At 37.4% G+C, this 15,864-nt stretch overlaps 1 protein-coding gene across 1 annotated transcript; it reads left to right on the top strand.

Annotated features, from left to right (window-relative positions):
- Nucleotides 1–1,028: 1,028 nt before the first annotated feature.
- LOC133797774 (uncharacterized) lies at nt 1,029–6,185 on the top strand. The gene is made up of 5 exons (XM_062235814.1): nt 1,029–1,679; nt 2,291–3,008; nt 3,480–3,849; nt 5,383–5,768; nt 5,874–6,185. The coding sequence occupies exons 1-4, from the start codon at nt 1,403–1,405 to the stop codon at nt 5,428–5,430; spliced, it is 1,413 nt and encodes a 470-aa protein (XP_062091798.1). The 5' UTR covers nt 1,029–1,402; the 3' UTR covers nt 5,431–5,768; nt 5,874–6,185.
- Nucleotides 6,186–15,864: the final 9,679 nt, after the last annotated feature.

Genomic DNA, 15,864 nt, shown 5'->3' with positions numbered 1-15,864 from the left:
ACCAAAATCGAAAATAAAATCATAAATGAATAACCCATATGTTCAAAATCATCCAAACAACCAGTTTAAATTAAATAATTGTTATTTGTGCTTTTTAAAGTTTGTTACTTATAAATATTTTAAAAAAATAATTTTTATAAATTACCAATACCATTATTATCGAACACAGTCTAACTTTTATGTTTTGGCTATTGACCAGAGTCTCCTGACTATTTAAAAAAGAATGTTTAAAGACAGATAAGATAGATAGAACTTTGAGACTGTGAGACATACATGGCAGTTGATGATTGGTTTCCATATTGGAATAATATGGAGATTGTGGATTTGATTCTTATTACTTTCATAGTTGGAGAAGGTGATGAACAAATATGACAGAGTTGTCCTGTGTGTTTGGAAGAATTTAAAGTGGGAACGAACTATGCACATATGCCACAATATTTACATTTGTTTCATGTCGACTGTACTGTTAGCTGGCTTTGTCGAAATCATTCTTGCCCAATTTGTCGAACTCAATTATTTCATTTAATTTGGTTTTAACCAGTTATATGTTTAATATATTATGTTATTAAAGCAATTTCAAGCTACTTGAAAAAGTACCTCAAAGTAATTCTTCACGTGATACGACAACAACTTTTTACTTAAATCATGTTATACATTTCAATAATAATGTTATTTATTATCAAATTAATTTTGTGAATATTACATTGTTTCTAAAAAAATATAAAATACAACATGCATTGCACCTTTTTTATACCTAGTAAGACAAAAATTAACAAAAATCTCACTATACAACACTAGTTCCGGTAAATTTTTACAGGCTCAAAAAGTTTAGGGGCACATTAATATAATAGTGGTAGAGTGGGGACAAAAATGATAAATAGCCTAAAATATGGTCCCAAGCCCAACATGGATGTAAGGATGAAAGTAAAATAACTTCTGTACCAATCTGCAGAACACCAAAGATTGAGAGTATCCGTAAAAATGAAATCTGGAATATCGAATGGCGTGAATGAAAGGAAAGAGAAATAATAAGGGCGCGCCACGTGGCAAAGAATATCACAGGTTCACACGCACACCCCAACTCTCTCTCTCTCCCTATCGCTCTCTTCCCAATGAAACAACAATAACATCGTCAAACCCTCTCTCTCTCTCTCTCTCTCTCTCTCTCTAGGATATTCGATCACTGTCTTTTTCTCTGCCCTAATTTTTCAAACCCTAACCCCTCTTTCACCCAAAATTCACATGAAATCCTGGCCCCAAATTCTCTACAGGGTTTCAGAGGACCCAAACTCCATTTGATGATTTGTTTACTGTTGCCCCTCAAACCCTAGCGACGCCATCATTTGGGGGCTTCTTCATCTCTTTCCATCCCCGTTGCGTCAACATATTCCCTAATCGGGCCATGGAGGGCTCTGTGGTGGAGGATCTCGGCGGAGCCCCCGAGTCATGGGAGGTTGCCGATTTGGACGAGTCCATGTCCCGCTTGATTCTCTCCTCCAAGGACTCGTCTAGGACCACCCATGGGACTGCCGATGATACCGATGGTTCAGCTTCTTCTTTATCGTCTTCGTCTTCGGCTGTGTCTGGGTGCTCCGGTGAGAAGGTTTCGGAGGATGTACTTAATCAGGTTGATCAGTTTCTTCGCGAAGCATTACAAAACCCTCGGGAGCGCCTGTCAAGTGAGTGATGCAAATATATGTACAAAATTCTAGATACATATTTATAGTGTATGTGATATGATATGTATATGTTTGTAAGGTATATATAATATTGGGCGTAGGCTAGAGAGGGACAGTGCCTTTTTTTTTACTGATTCGAATATCGCTCCCTTTCCTTAAAGTTGTTATTTTATGAGCTGAGTTGTCTGGACTGTTATGCTGTATCTGTTAATTTAGCTACTTTAATGGCCATGGGCGATGACTGTATGTTTCTGTCCCTGCGTGTATAGAGAGAGTTGTGTGTTTACATGACTGTTGGGAGGGTGCACATATGCAGTGTTTCCATGTTGTCAGAATCGCTGTATTCCTCATTATCTTTAGCTTTGTTGTCACCACCATGATTAATGCAATATCCACTGTTGTGTTATTTTTGTTGTGGCTATTTTCACAGCCGTGGAACTAATTTCAGATACTGTATGCTACCAACTCTCCGATCGAGTAGTTCATGTTGGTTATATATATTTATTATTATTACTATTGTTGCTGCTGCTACTGCTGCTGTTGTTATTATTATTATTTAGGTTGTTTTTGCTTCAAGCATACTAATTAATTACTTTGTTTGTACTAAGCAGTTTTAAGGATGGAGCAAGATGTGGAGAAGTTTATACGTGATCCTACTCAGCAGCAGCTAGAGTTTCAGCAGCTGCCTACTTCTTACTTACGGTTGGCTGCACACCGTGTGGCACAGCATTATTCGCTTCAGTCAATGGTCTTGTTAGATAATAGCTCGCCTGATGGCTCTGGCTCTAGAATTATTGTTCGTAAAACAACTGAGTGTCGTGTACCTATGATTCGCCTTGCTGACATCCCTGTAAATTTACCATCTGAAGATGCAAGTGTAGGTAAGGTTGCAATTAAGCAGAGGCCACAGAAGAGGTCACAGCATGCCAATTTTGGGAATTCAAACTCGTTAAAGTCAAACAGTGCTAAAAGTGTTGAGGAGAGGAAAGAGGAGTATAACAGGGCTCGTGCTCGAATATTTTCCAGTGGTGATCCAAGCGGTGGTGCAAGTGGGAGATTGGATAATGAGCTAAGGCTGCAAGATACTCCCCAACATAGTAACTTTGGGATTCCAAAGATTGAAGAAAAACCTGGACCAGGCTTTGCTGATATAAGTTCTGGACCTTCTAGTAGAGTTCTGATTGATCCGTCAATAACTAGTGGTAGAACAGCTAGAAATAGAACAGAGAAGGAACCAATTGGTAGGTACAGACCAAATAATAGGGTAGCTATATTTCGGGACCGTGAAATTGACCGCAAGGATCCTGACTATGACAGGAACTATGACAGGTATGTTACTATACACTGCATATATATTTACGTGTGTAGAATTTATTATGGACTATGGAGAATATGTTTCCTACCAAAAGGTTGATTAGAGAATGTATTTTTTGCTAGTTTGATATGCAAATAATCGCTGTTTTCTCTTACAAATATTTAGAGGCGATCTTGTCTTAGACATCGTAGCTATTGTTTTGTTTTTATGATCCATTTCTTTCATATTTTTCTCAGTAACCCAACATAATTGACCATCTTCTTTCCAATGAAGGTGTTCCATTGACCATCATAATTAGTCTTTTCTTATCTTCATCATGTTTTTTTATCCCGTCCTTGAATGTGGGTCTGCATAGTAATGAGTGTGATACCGACTATTGCTCATCTTTCAAAGTCTTTGTGTATGTTTATGAATTATGATGTTGATTAGCTCCAGATATTATTATTCTTAAGTCAATTGGAATGTAACATAAAAATATTTTACAGGTATATGCAAAGATTTGATCCTGGGTTTGGGTTTAATGGAGGATCATACACCATCCAGCCTATGTACACCCCTGCTATAAACTACAACACTGAATTTCCTCAACTGGGTTCTGCTCATGGACCTCAGATTTCTGGTGAACCTCAGCCTCATCCGCTTCCTCAACATCTACCTGGGCCATGGTCTCCAGCATCAGCTCCTGGGGGAATTGGTTACGCTCTTCCTGAAACCATGATTGCACCATTTAATCCTAATCATGTTGGTGCTCACTCCACATCTGGAATGTATCTGCATTCCTCCCAATATCCTTGTCAGCGTCCTGGAGTACCTTTTATCCATCCTCATGAACATGTTCATCAACCTTTTTCACAGGTATGGAATCTTTTCGGTATCTTATATGACGAGATTTTTATGCTTATAATAAAGTACCTTGTTAATAATTTATTAAAAGAAATTGTAATGTTTATAACTTTATAATTGAAGGTGAGGCTTAAGTTAAATCTGGCCTTTTCCTTGTCTGCATTCTCTTCCTGGTAAAGCTAGCATATAATTTTGGATAATATTGTGCTGTGTACTTATTTGTTTCTTGATGGAGATTCTAATTATGTTCATCCTAGACATGGAGATAGACAGAGCTTTAATGCAAACATTAGCTAGGTCTTATGCGTGAGATTTTCCAGAGTAATAGGATATTAAACCTGCTATTTTCTCTACAATTTGTTACATTTTTTCTGTGTTGTAGTAAAATTTTAGCTTTTAGAGGTAGCCTGGCTTAAGCAGCTCTGTAGCTGACTTTGTCAAAGGTCAAGCATGCTTTGTCTTTTACCGCTCTACCCAAGATTTGGCACAACTATCTCATACCTACTTTGTGATGATTTTTCGTTGTTGCTCTCTGTTATAAATTTTATGTGTGTATAAAAGAAGATTATGTTTAGCATGTTGGTACTATCTCAGTAACAAGACTAGGGACCTTATATTGAAACTTGCCGGACTGAATTCTTCTGTTTATTTCTTTTGGATTCACCCTATACTTTTAACCCAGTCATTACAGTAGAAGCAATGATGCTAAATGAAATGGCAATTACTTTTATTTGAGCACTCACGGAAGCTCCTTTCTTCTTCAAAAATTTGAAGAATTGTAACTAAATAGCCTTCCAGCAGCTCCTTTAGACCATTGATGTAAAATAAAGCTCCTCTATGTTCTTTATATCTTTCTCCACATTTATATATTTTTTAGAGCTACTCTAAACATTTTTTCTATTTTTTATTCGCTTTTCTTTCTCTCTCCAAATTTATTAGATTTTTATTCTTTTTTATTATTTTAATTAATAAAAATGTTTAAAGATATAATATTTTAGAAAGGAAAAAAATATATAGAAAAGCTGATATTATTTGGTGTGATGTAAAAATTTGATGTAAAATAAAGAAAGTGAGTTTTTAGTGATGTGTTTTGAAGAAAATAATAGAGGAGCTGTTGGGAGTGCTCATGATCAAAAGTATAATTATGATTACGGTGATACTTTATAATTTATTTCAATGAAAAATTCATTGAGCATTGTTATAAGACACCATATGGTGTCCAATACCACTTGTCACGGATTATAATTTAGAATATTAAAACAATTAAATTCAATCACCATATGGTTCCTTATAGCATTTGTCTTTTGATTGCTACAAAAAAAATATAATTATAGTAATTAATAAGTTTTTAACGTCCTGAGTATTGGGAGTTAATTATTTTTTTAATACAATGGAAATAGGCATTGGCAGCTGTATACATTAAAATGGATGTTTTGTAATGTCAATTGATATCCTAGTTAGTTGTTTTAACTTTGAAGAGTTTTCTAATTTTCTTTTATTGTTGGATTTTAAAGAGTTTTAATCTTATGAATATTTATTTTTTAGTCTCATCAACAACATGATGCAAGTTTTGGATTAGCCCGGCCCCGGTGAGGGGCAGGGGCCATGCCTGCACCCTGCCAGCTGGAAGCTGAGCTTAAATTACATGCTGTTGGGGGTTTCCTATTTCCCAACTGGCAGGAGTGCAGGCATAGAGAACCGAGGTGGACTGGAGTGGAGATATGTTAATGAGATGGAAACATGCACTAGTCCATTCCACCATTCTCGGTTCTGAAGGAAGCTTCTGTCATCCTTGAAGAATGATGAAGAAGCACACTGGTTTTAGCCAAACTTTTTCCGGGCATGATCTCGGATGCTTTGTTTTGCCATGGATAATGATGAAGAATCTTTTCCAGCGCGGGGAAGCATGCTCCTCTTACCTATGGGTGAAGGTATGGAATCTATTCATATGTTATGGAAACATTTGTATGTTTGCAGTTTTTTTCCCAACTCTTCTGAAGCCATGTTTGTGTTATTTTTTTCATTTCGGTGTTCAGAGCCCCAGCCATTTCTTTTTGGCGGCTGCTGGAAACATTCTCGGCGTGTTTTCAATCTCGGGATAGCATTTGACAGCCAACTTGCAATTTTTGCTCTAGGATGACACTTGATTGCTGTGTTGCTCTAGGATGACCATCTGATTGCTGTGTTGCTCTAGGATGACCATCTGATTGCTGAAATTTAGAAGGCAAACCACAATGCGTATCATCATATGGCCTTTCCTCCCCAGAGATTGACTCTTTGTCATATGGCCTTGAAATATTTGCACGAATTAATACTTCATTTAACGAATAAAGTAAATGTTTTTTTTACTTAGATAATTTACTAAAATTTAATTTTCTTAAATGGGTCAGTTTTTCCGATTAGTTTGTGTTGATATTGTTTATAATTTATTGCTCGAGTTGGATTAAATCGTATTGGGTTTAAAACTAAAAGCGTTAGTGGGGGTTTGGGATTATTTAGCCTCGTCCAGCACGACATTTAAATCAGTTTTTTATTTTCTTGATATGCTGGCTTTGCAATAAACTTGTAGAAGTACTGTAAATTTTCTATACAGTTACCTAATAACACTGACGACTACAGTATTTCAATAAGAATTAGATAAGTGACAGTAGAGGGATAGGAGAGCACTAATTAAAAAAGAAAAAAAGAAAGGAATTTCTATTAATTTTTAATGTATAAATATCCAAAGTATTCGTGATTATGCACTTGTATACCTATTTTTTTTTATGGTAAAATCACCTACGTTAATTTTTTTCGTCTAAGTGTCATTTCATCTTACTAAGTTGCAAGTGTTAATTGATTATTAGTCCATGTTATATTTATTTTTAAGACTTATTAATTCACTTTAAAATAATAAAAAAATGAAATAATACAAATTTTAAAATTAAAAAATACTGATTATAATTAAATTAAAATTTAAATAATTAAAAATCAAAATATCTTTAACTAAATTTTAAAGAAAATAACCCAAAAATTTAACCAAAAATCTAAATTAAATTAAACTAAACAGAAAATTAAATTAACAACTTATTTTTTTCATCTTCACTCGTGATATTTTTCATATCATATCATCATCAATGATGTTGTTCTTCAACGGATAACAAAGAACTCCATCAATAATCTATCAACTAAAATCTATGAACAATCTAAAAAATCAATGACAAACAAACAAACCCAAATATGGGTTTAGGGAGAAAAAATTTCAAAAAATAAAAAATAAAATAAGCCCAGATCTCTAATATTAGTGAACAAAATAACCATATCTATATCAGCGAACAAAAGAATAGATAAGATTTGTAAAAATGGGGAGAATGAAAAATGAATGATCTCAGCTCAATCTGAGTCTGAGAGTGACTGTTCCATTTATACAAAAATATAATACAGTAGCGTGCAATGTGCTCAATACACGTGTTAGTGGTCCATAACAGAAAAGGGAATAACAATGATAACAAAACTTTCTATTACAATCATGATCAAATATTTGAGTGAGGACCACAACAGAATTCGGTTATGGCAGAGGTGTCTCTGCTCTGATTTGGCACTCAATGCTGACACAACATTGACCTCATTCCTTTATACCACCCCTCAAACGACGGGGTGAGTCTTTCACTCCAAGTTTGCTAATCATCATTTGAAATCTAGCTGGTGACAGTCCCTTCGTGAGGCAATCTGCTACTTGATCCGAAGATGGTACATACCTCACCTCAAGTTCATTCCTTAAAACTTTGTCTCGCACGTATGTCAATCTCGATGTGTTTTGTTCTTGCATGGTAAACTGGATTTGCAGCCAGAGCACTTGCACTCACATTATCACACCAAGTGATACACTTTGTAGGGAGAGGAAACTTTAACTCACTCAGCAGTGATTCAATCCATGTAATCTTAGCTACAACATGTGCTAAGGTTCTATATTCTGATTCAGTGTTGGATCGTGACACTATAACTTGCTTCTTTGATGACCATGACACAAGTGTTTCCCCAAGATAGACACAATACCCAGCTACTGATTTCCTGTCATCCGGGCAACAAGCCCAATCTGCATCCGAGTATCCCATGATGGACAATCTGTCACTGCAGCCAAGATGCAAACCATGATTGATGGTGCCTTTGAGATATCTCAAAACTCTCTTTGCTCCACTCCAATGGACTGTAGTAGGTGCTTTAAGGAATTGGCTCGATTTATTTATTGCATAGGCGATATCAGGACGTGTATGGCAGAGATATTGCAAGGCACCAATAACACTTATGTAAGCCTTCAGATCAGCCAGTTGTTCTCCATCAGTCAAGGACATTGGTCAACCAACAACTATAGGTTTGGGACTCGGCTTTAAGTTCTTCATGTTGTGTCTGTGGAGCAGCTCTTCAATATATTTAGACTGATTCAAATAAAGTCATTTGTCATCTCGAAACACTTCTATGCCGAGGAAGAAATGTAAGGAGCCTAAATCTTTTAGTGTGAATTTCTTGTTGAGGACTGTGATAAAATCTGTGAGCTTCCCTGCCTTGTTGCCAATAATAATAATATCGTCTACGTAGATTAGCACAAGTATAATTGTTGTATCGTCATTGTAGAAGAACAACGAGTTATCAGATTTAGAGTTTTTGAAATTCCACCTCAAAAGTGTATGCCACGCCCGAGGAGCTTGACGCAGGCCATATAAAGACTTGTGGAGTTTACATACATGATGAGGCTTGGTTGGGTCTTCAAAACCTTGTGGTTGGGACATGTACACATCTTCATCCAAGTAACCATTCAGAAAGACAGTATTTATGTCTAGCTGGTGTATATGCCAATTTCTTAAGACAGCTATGGTGAGCACTATGAGAACTGTGGAGGCTTTGATCATAGGGCTAAAAGTTTTACTGAAATCAATCCCTGACCATTGATGAAATCCCTTAGCGACTAGGCGAGCTTTGAGTCGCTAAAATGAACCCTCTGAATTTGTTTTGACCTTGAACACACATTTGTTGCCGACCAAGTTATGGTGAGAAGAATAAGGAACCAAGGACCAAGTTTTGTTGGCTTGGATGGCATCAAATTCAGCTTGCATTGCTTGTTTCCACCCCTCACTTTGGAGGGAATCTTCAACACATGTAGGTTCATCACTAATAGAAGTCCACCGAGCTTGTCCCAAGTAGACTTTGGGTTTAAAAATGCCTGCCTTGGAGCATGTTGATGGACCCAAAACATGTATGTTTTAAAAATTTATAACTCGCAAGCGCACGAATCGTTCATATAGAATATAGTGTTTGTGTAAGCACGAGATCGAACCCAAATGAGTTGTCTAAAATAATAATAAAAAGCTATTTTAAACAAAAATTAATAAATTCTAACCTAGCTCCAAAGATTGATGAGTTTTATTGTTATGAACATAAAATAAAAGATTGAAAATAAAACTATTTAAGAGAATAAACATGAACCAATAATGATTTTCAAATAAGTGTGAAAAGGAAAGATTATTAAGATACTAGAATCCACAAAATGTAAGTTTAATAATACTTATTAGTATATTGATTCCCAAGTTTTAGTGATAGTTAAAATAAGTCAAACTATTATTTTACAAATAGATTTATAATTTTAAGCACAAATTACTTCTAAAAAATATAGGATTTTTCTTCACTTTCAAAAAGTATAATTTCAAAGTATTTAATGTGAATCAACCTAATGAAAAAAAAAAAAAAAAATTCAAATAACATTATTTATAAGGCAAAACATAATATTTTTGTTCTAAGTATGGATGTGTACAATTTAATGACACATCTTACACAAAGAATATTATGTTTTTGCAAAATGAAGAACAAAACACAATATTATCTAACAATCCAAAATATGAGATATTAAAGATGAAAGACATATATGAAGAAGAAAAATCCATAAACTTTGGTACATTACAAGGGAAATCAACATACAACATAAATATTACCTAGTTACAAGTTGCTTCATCATGATCTTAATAATCTTATGAAAAAGATTAGAAGCACATAACTAGAATAGAAATTACAAACAAAAAATTTACAAACATAACTTAGGAAAATTTGGAGGAAAACCCCCATATTGTTCCTCTAAAAATATATAGAAAATTAACCAAAAAGAAGAAGAAGAAGAAGATAATAGAGAGGTTTGAAAGTGTAGAAACTTTGTGGTATGACCTCTCACAAAAATATGCCCTCCAAATGATCTTGAAAATTCCCTATTTATAGCCAAAATAAGAGTATTAAAATAATCAATTTAAATTAATTAAATTAATAATAATATGACAAATAGGAGTAAATTATAGAGTGTAATGATGATTTTGGGGTAAAATTTGTAGAAAAATTTGGGTAAAAATATGACATTTTTGGGTATAGGGACAAGGGGACAATGCGCTTTTTATGGGCTCAAGAAAAAATGGCTTTGTGGCTGTTGGCAGCTATGGAAGGGTGCTGGGCCGAAGGTGGCAGGCTGGTGCGTGGGCTGCTTTGGTGGTGCAGCTAGTGCTTTGGTTGGATGGGGGAAAGGAGTTGTGGGCGTGTGGGGAGCTCGGCTGTGGCATTTGGGTGAGCAGGAGTTGACAACTAGCGGGCCTGGGAAAGGGTAGCTGGGAAGAGGCATGCCCAGGTTGGGGAGGCTAAATTGGGCTGGCCCGTGTGGGCTTGGGGTGCAAGGGGCAGTGGGCCTGGCTGGTGAAGGGGCAGGCGGCCCAGGAAGCTACTGAATGGATGGTTGGGCTTGGCTGGGCTTCAGGCGCAGGAGCTGGGCTTCGGCTGGGCTGCTTGGAGGCTTCTCTTGATATTTCAATAAGGCTATTTAGGATTTTTACTCCCCGAACTATTACATATGCATATTGTGCCCCCCGAATTTTTCAGGCAGTTAAAAAATCCCCCCGATCTATTCACAGTCATGTAAATTAGGACTTTCGTCCAATTCCGTTCATTTTTTGTAACGGGAGGATGATGTGGCCTGTTTTTTTACATAATTTGGGATGACATGTGGGACTCTAAAGTGTACAAAAAGAATTAAATAATTAATTAACAATCCCTCTCTACATATAAATTTATATATATATTTATTTATTTTCACTCTTATAACAAAGTTTACATGATTAGTTAACATTACACATGCCCAAACAAAGTTTCCAATCTTGAACATCATCCTCCTGTTACAAAAAATGAACGGAATTGGATGGAAGTCCTAATTTACATGACTGTGAATAGATCGGGGGGATTTTTTAACTGCCTGAAAAATTCGGGGGGCACGATATGCATATGTAATAGTTCGGGGGGTAAAAAACCTAAATAGCCTTTCAATAATATCATTTTTCTCCTTTCTTTCCTTGAAAATGCCATCTCTTTTCCTTCATTATTCTTGCTTTTCAAGAGCAAAAATGCAACAAATTATCTACACAAATAACAGAAATTAAATTAAAACTAAATATTTTCAATAATAAAATATACAATATAAGTTCCATGAAAATATTAATTAAAAATTAATTTACTTAAATATTTAAGCTCAAAATTGCATATTTTTACTTCTAACTTACAGAATTAATTTTAAATAATTAAACTATAACATTTTACAATAATATAACTATAAAAATACACAAAAATCTATCAAATTAAAATAAACTAATAAATTTAAAATTACTTAAAAACTTATAAATCACTTAAAACTCAAAGACTAAGCAACAATTGACATAAAAAATGTGGTAACATAACTCTATTTTGTAGAGTTATCACGTGTAGTCATGGGATGACTTGACTGAATAACAGAAGGTGGACTGATTGCAGTAGGAGGTGAAGCCGGAATGTGCACAGGAGGATCTGAAAGGGCATGGGAAGAGCTAGAGGAACAGTGAGTGGGTGAGGAAGATGCCGAATCAAAGTGGGATAAAGAGTGTACCTGAATGTTACTTGATGAAGGAGGGTCTAGCGTGGAGGGTGAAACCTCTTGGAACAATTGGGGCAAAGACAAAGGAGGCAAAAAAGGAAACCAAGCTGTAGTGGACACGGGTGCCATTTTTTCTGGCTGAAATGTGTTGAGGAAACCATAGCTAAAGGGGAAATCCTGTTCATTAAAGGTAACATTGCGTGAAATGTACACACGTCCAGTGGAACTAAGGCACTTGTATCCTTTGAAATGATCACTATAACCAAGGTTGACACACTTAAGAGATTTGAAACTAAACTTGTGCTCCTGATATGATCTTAAGCAAGGAAAACAAGCAGCCCGTAACACTCGAAGAGAGTTGTAATCAGGTTGTTGGTGGAAAATGAGTTCAAAGGGAGACTTGTGGTGTAGCACAGGTGTGGGAAGATGATTGATGAGATAAACTGAAATTTGGAAAGCGTCCACCCAATACTTGAGAGGCATTGCGGCTTGTGCTAAGAGAGTAAGCCCCATTTCAACTATATGGCGATGCTTATGTTCAGCTCTACCATTTTGAGCGGATGTGTGTGGACATGAGTGTTGAAATAAGATACCATTTTCCTCAATAATTTTTGCAAAAGCCTGGTATTCACCTCCCCAATCAGACCTAATAACTTTGATTTTTCGCTCAAATTGTGTTTCAGCAAAGATTTTGAACTGTTGAAAAGCAGTAATAGCTTCGGACTTGGATTTCAGAGGATACAGCCAAGTATAGCGACTGTAATCATTAACAAAGTGGATATAGAAGCGATAATTTGTGTTGGACATGATGGGGGATGGACCCCAAAGATCAGTGTGAATAAGGTTGAGAACATTTTCAGCTTTGCTTATGGAAAGTTTGTAAGGTAGAGAGTGTGATTTACCATATTGACAAGCATCACAGAAAAACTCATTTTCATTGATTAAACTCTTTACATTTGAGGAAGCTAAGACTTGCTTCAAGACTCTAAGGGACAGATGGCCTAAACGTCTATGCCAAACAACATTTTTGGAAGCTAAACGACTCTCACTTAGGGACTGAGTTACATTCGACTTGGACAGAAAATAGACTCTATTGTCATGACTTTGGTGGCTGGGATCCGAAATTGTAGAAGTGGCTGGAGCGTCTAGTTGATACAACCCATCTCTAAGTGTTCCTTGAAGTAGCACCTTCCTTGTGACCTTGTCCTTCACAAAACAACAATTGGCATGAAACTCAATTAGTATAGGATTATCAGCTGTAAGTTTGGAAACACTAATGAGATTCTTAGCAATTTTAGGAATACATAAGAGATTTTTAAGAACAAGTGATTGGTTGGAATGTGTTTGTAAATAACTAGTTCCAACATGAGTGATGGGTATACCATTACCATCTCCTATCATTAGCTTATCCCTACCACCATATTCAGTTGATTGAGTCAAGTTAGTGGCACTGGACGTGAGGTGGTGACTTGCTACGCTATCGTCATACCAGATATCGTTGTCCACTATCTCAGGAGAAGCAAAAAAGGCAGAGTGAGAGGCTCTATGTGATGGTTGAGATAAGTTTGGATCAGAACCCATGTAAGCCTCATCAAATCTATTGTAGCACACAGCAGCCGAATGCCCATATTTCCCACACACATGACAAGTGGGGTTGCGTCCGGAACCTCTACCACCTCTGCCGCGAGACCGAGGCGAGCCACCTCTAAAAGAAGTCCCACCACGACCTCCTGTGGGGTTTGATGTATGTTTCTTGTGCGGAGGAGTAGGCCAGTTTTGTAATGACCCGAATTTTCTAATAAGGCTTAGGGCCTTGATTAGTGTGCCGGGAGGGCAATAAATGATTTAATATGTTAATATGTGGATTTATGTGAATATATGATAATGATGCATGTTTATTTGATTTAAATGTGCATGTGGGCCCCGTCTAGATATTAGGGGTATATATGCGATAAATGCTATATATATGTGTGTGATATGTCTAGCACAATCCAAGACAGTCCTGGGGAGCGGTTAGCCAGAAAGTCACAACGAGGTTGAGAGTCTGACTCGGGGCGAGTCGAGGGGAAATTTGGGCATTAGTTATTATACGGGGTTATCGGGTTAAGGAAATAAATATTTGGAGATATATTCGATGATAGAATGTCTGGGAGGGAATATTGGGGAAATTTACTATTTTGTCCTCGGGGACATTTTGGTACCCCGAGCCTTGAGGTAACCACATAGATTAAGTTAAATAAAACAAAGTAGAGGAATAGTTGGGAAACTTGGAGAAACCAACATAAACTTTCCTTCTCAGCTGAAGATAGTTCTTATCTTTTTCTCTTTTTCACTCCCTAAGACAAACTCAAGGAAAATTCAGGTGGAAGCTAGTTAAAACAAGGAATTAGGCTGAGAAATCTTAGGAGCTTGAAGCTTGGAGCATAGGGAATTGGTTATGAGGCTTTTTCCAGCAAAGGTAAGCTTTAACTATGGGAATTATGCTTGAATCTCAGTTGTGTTTTTAGGTTATGCATGTGGGTAGAATCTGATTTGTTCTTGGGAGTTTTAGTTGAGTTTTGGAGCAGGTTTGGATGGGTTTTGATGTTGAAACTGGGCTAGAATATCAGGGTTGATTGTCTGGAACTGTTAGCTTGATTATAGGATGATTTGGTTTGAAGAAAGTGCAGGAATTGAAGGAAAATTCTGGGTTTGGAGGCTAGGGTCGCGGCCCGTGTGCGCGCGTGACCATGGGAGGCCGAGATGCTAGAGGCACGCTGCGGCGCTTGGTGTGCGCGCCGCGGCCCGTGTGTGCTCTAGGGATGTGCTAGCCTCTGTTTCGAGGCTAGCCGCAGCACTTGTGGGGAGGGCCGCGACTCTTAGTGCCAGCTTGTGTTTAGGCTTGGGAACTTAATGGTTAGGGCTCGGGATGGATTTTATCACCTGGATTGATAGAATTCAAGGTCCCGGAGATTAGAGATATGGCTCAAAGTTATTTATTGGATTATAACTTGATAGATGGATATTGTTAATGTGTTGTGACTAGGGTTTTGGCGAGGCTCAAGTTAGAGGATTGTGCTCGGGACATCGGTGCTCGGAGAGCTCGGGACTCAGGTAAGAAAACCCTTGTTCCCACAGAGCTTGTATGCAGGGCTGAGCCCAATGTGTTTGAATTGCAGGGCGCAACCCCTTTGATTGTATTTGCTAGTATTCTGTACTTGTTTATTATGCTATGGGTGCAATTATGTGAATGATCGGCAAAAGCCAGGAACGGTGTGGGCCGAGGTCGGCAGGGGGCGGGAACGACGTTAGGCACGTTGAGTGCAAGGCCGAGTACGGCAAGGGGTCGGGAGCAGCGATGAGCATGTAGAGTGCAAGTTGCCAGGGCGAGTCCCTAAAGGATACCTGGGATATCCTCTCGGTGTAGACCGCGAACCCAGGGCCTGGTAAAGTGCCTGGGACGGCTAGGCCATATGTGTTTAGCCTTTTGATGGCCAGTTTGTATACTTGGTGTATGTTTTGCATATGTTATCTGTTTGTGGGTTTTCTTGCTGGGCTTCGGCTCACGGATGCTCTGTGGTGCAGGTAAGGGTAAGGAGAAAGCCAACCAACCAATAGTGTAGCAGGCGTGAAGCGGCGTATACATGTTTGGCCAGCCTGGCTGCCACAGCCAGTGGATTTTGGGAGATGTTTGTAAATAAACTTAGATTTTGTCGTTTAGTCGACTTGGTTCAATTTATATGTTGTAAATGTTTCTAACCTGTATTTTGGGATTCCAAGTGTTAAACTTTTATGATTTTCAATGAAACGATATTATTTCTAAGGTTTCTCCTCTGTTTATGGCTTAATTACACTATTTGATCTAAAACCTCGATTAGCGAGTTGAATGCACGTTTTTAAACTCACTTAGTAACGGCTTTAAAGAAGTAGGGCGTTACAAGTTTTGTTGGCAAGATTGGTTGAGGGAGACCCAAGGTCTTTGAGGAACTTGCTAGAGGAGCTGAGACTACTAAGTCGATCGAGTCGGTTGTCAAAACGGAGAAGAGTGTCTTGAAGTTCTTGCCAAGTGAGGGATGTTCGAGCTTCAAGTTGAACGACAATAGATAAGTATTCTGAATCCAGACCATTGAGAACATTAGTGA

Source organism: Humulus lupulus, chromosome 8 (genome assembly GCF_963169125.1).
Source record: "Humulus lupulus chromosome 8, drHumLupu1.1, whole genome shotgun sequence".
NCBI classification, from domain to species: domain Eukaryota; kingdom Viridiplantae; phylum Streptophyta; class Magnoliopsida; order Rosales; family Cannabaceae; genus Humulus; species Humulus lupulus.
This window is presented reverse-complemented; position numbering and strand designations above follow the sequence as displayed.

Excerpts from the sequence above, each read along its gene's own strand:
- LOC133797774 (XM_062235814.1), top strand. The coding sequence starts at position 1,403 with ATGGAGGGCTCTGTGGTGGAGGATCTCGGCGGAGCCCCCGAGTCATGG. Across the intron at positions 3,009-3,479 it reads TATGACAGGAACTATGACAG|GTATATGCAAAGATTTGATC; the intron begins GTATGTTACTAT and ends AATATTTTACAG. Across the intron at positions 3,850-5,382 it reads TTCATCAACCTTTTTCACAG|TCTCATCAACAACATGATGC; the intron begins GTATGGAATCTT and ends TTTATTTTTTAG.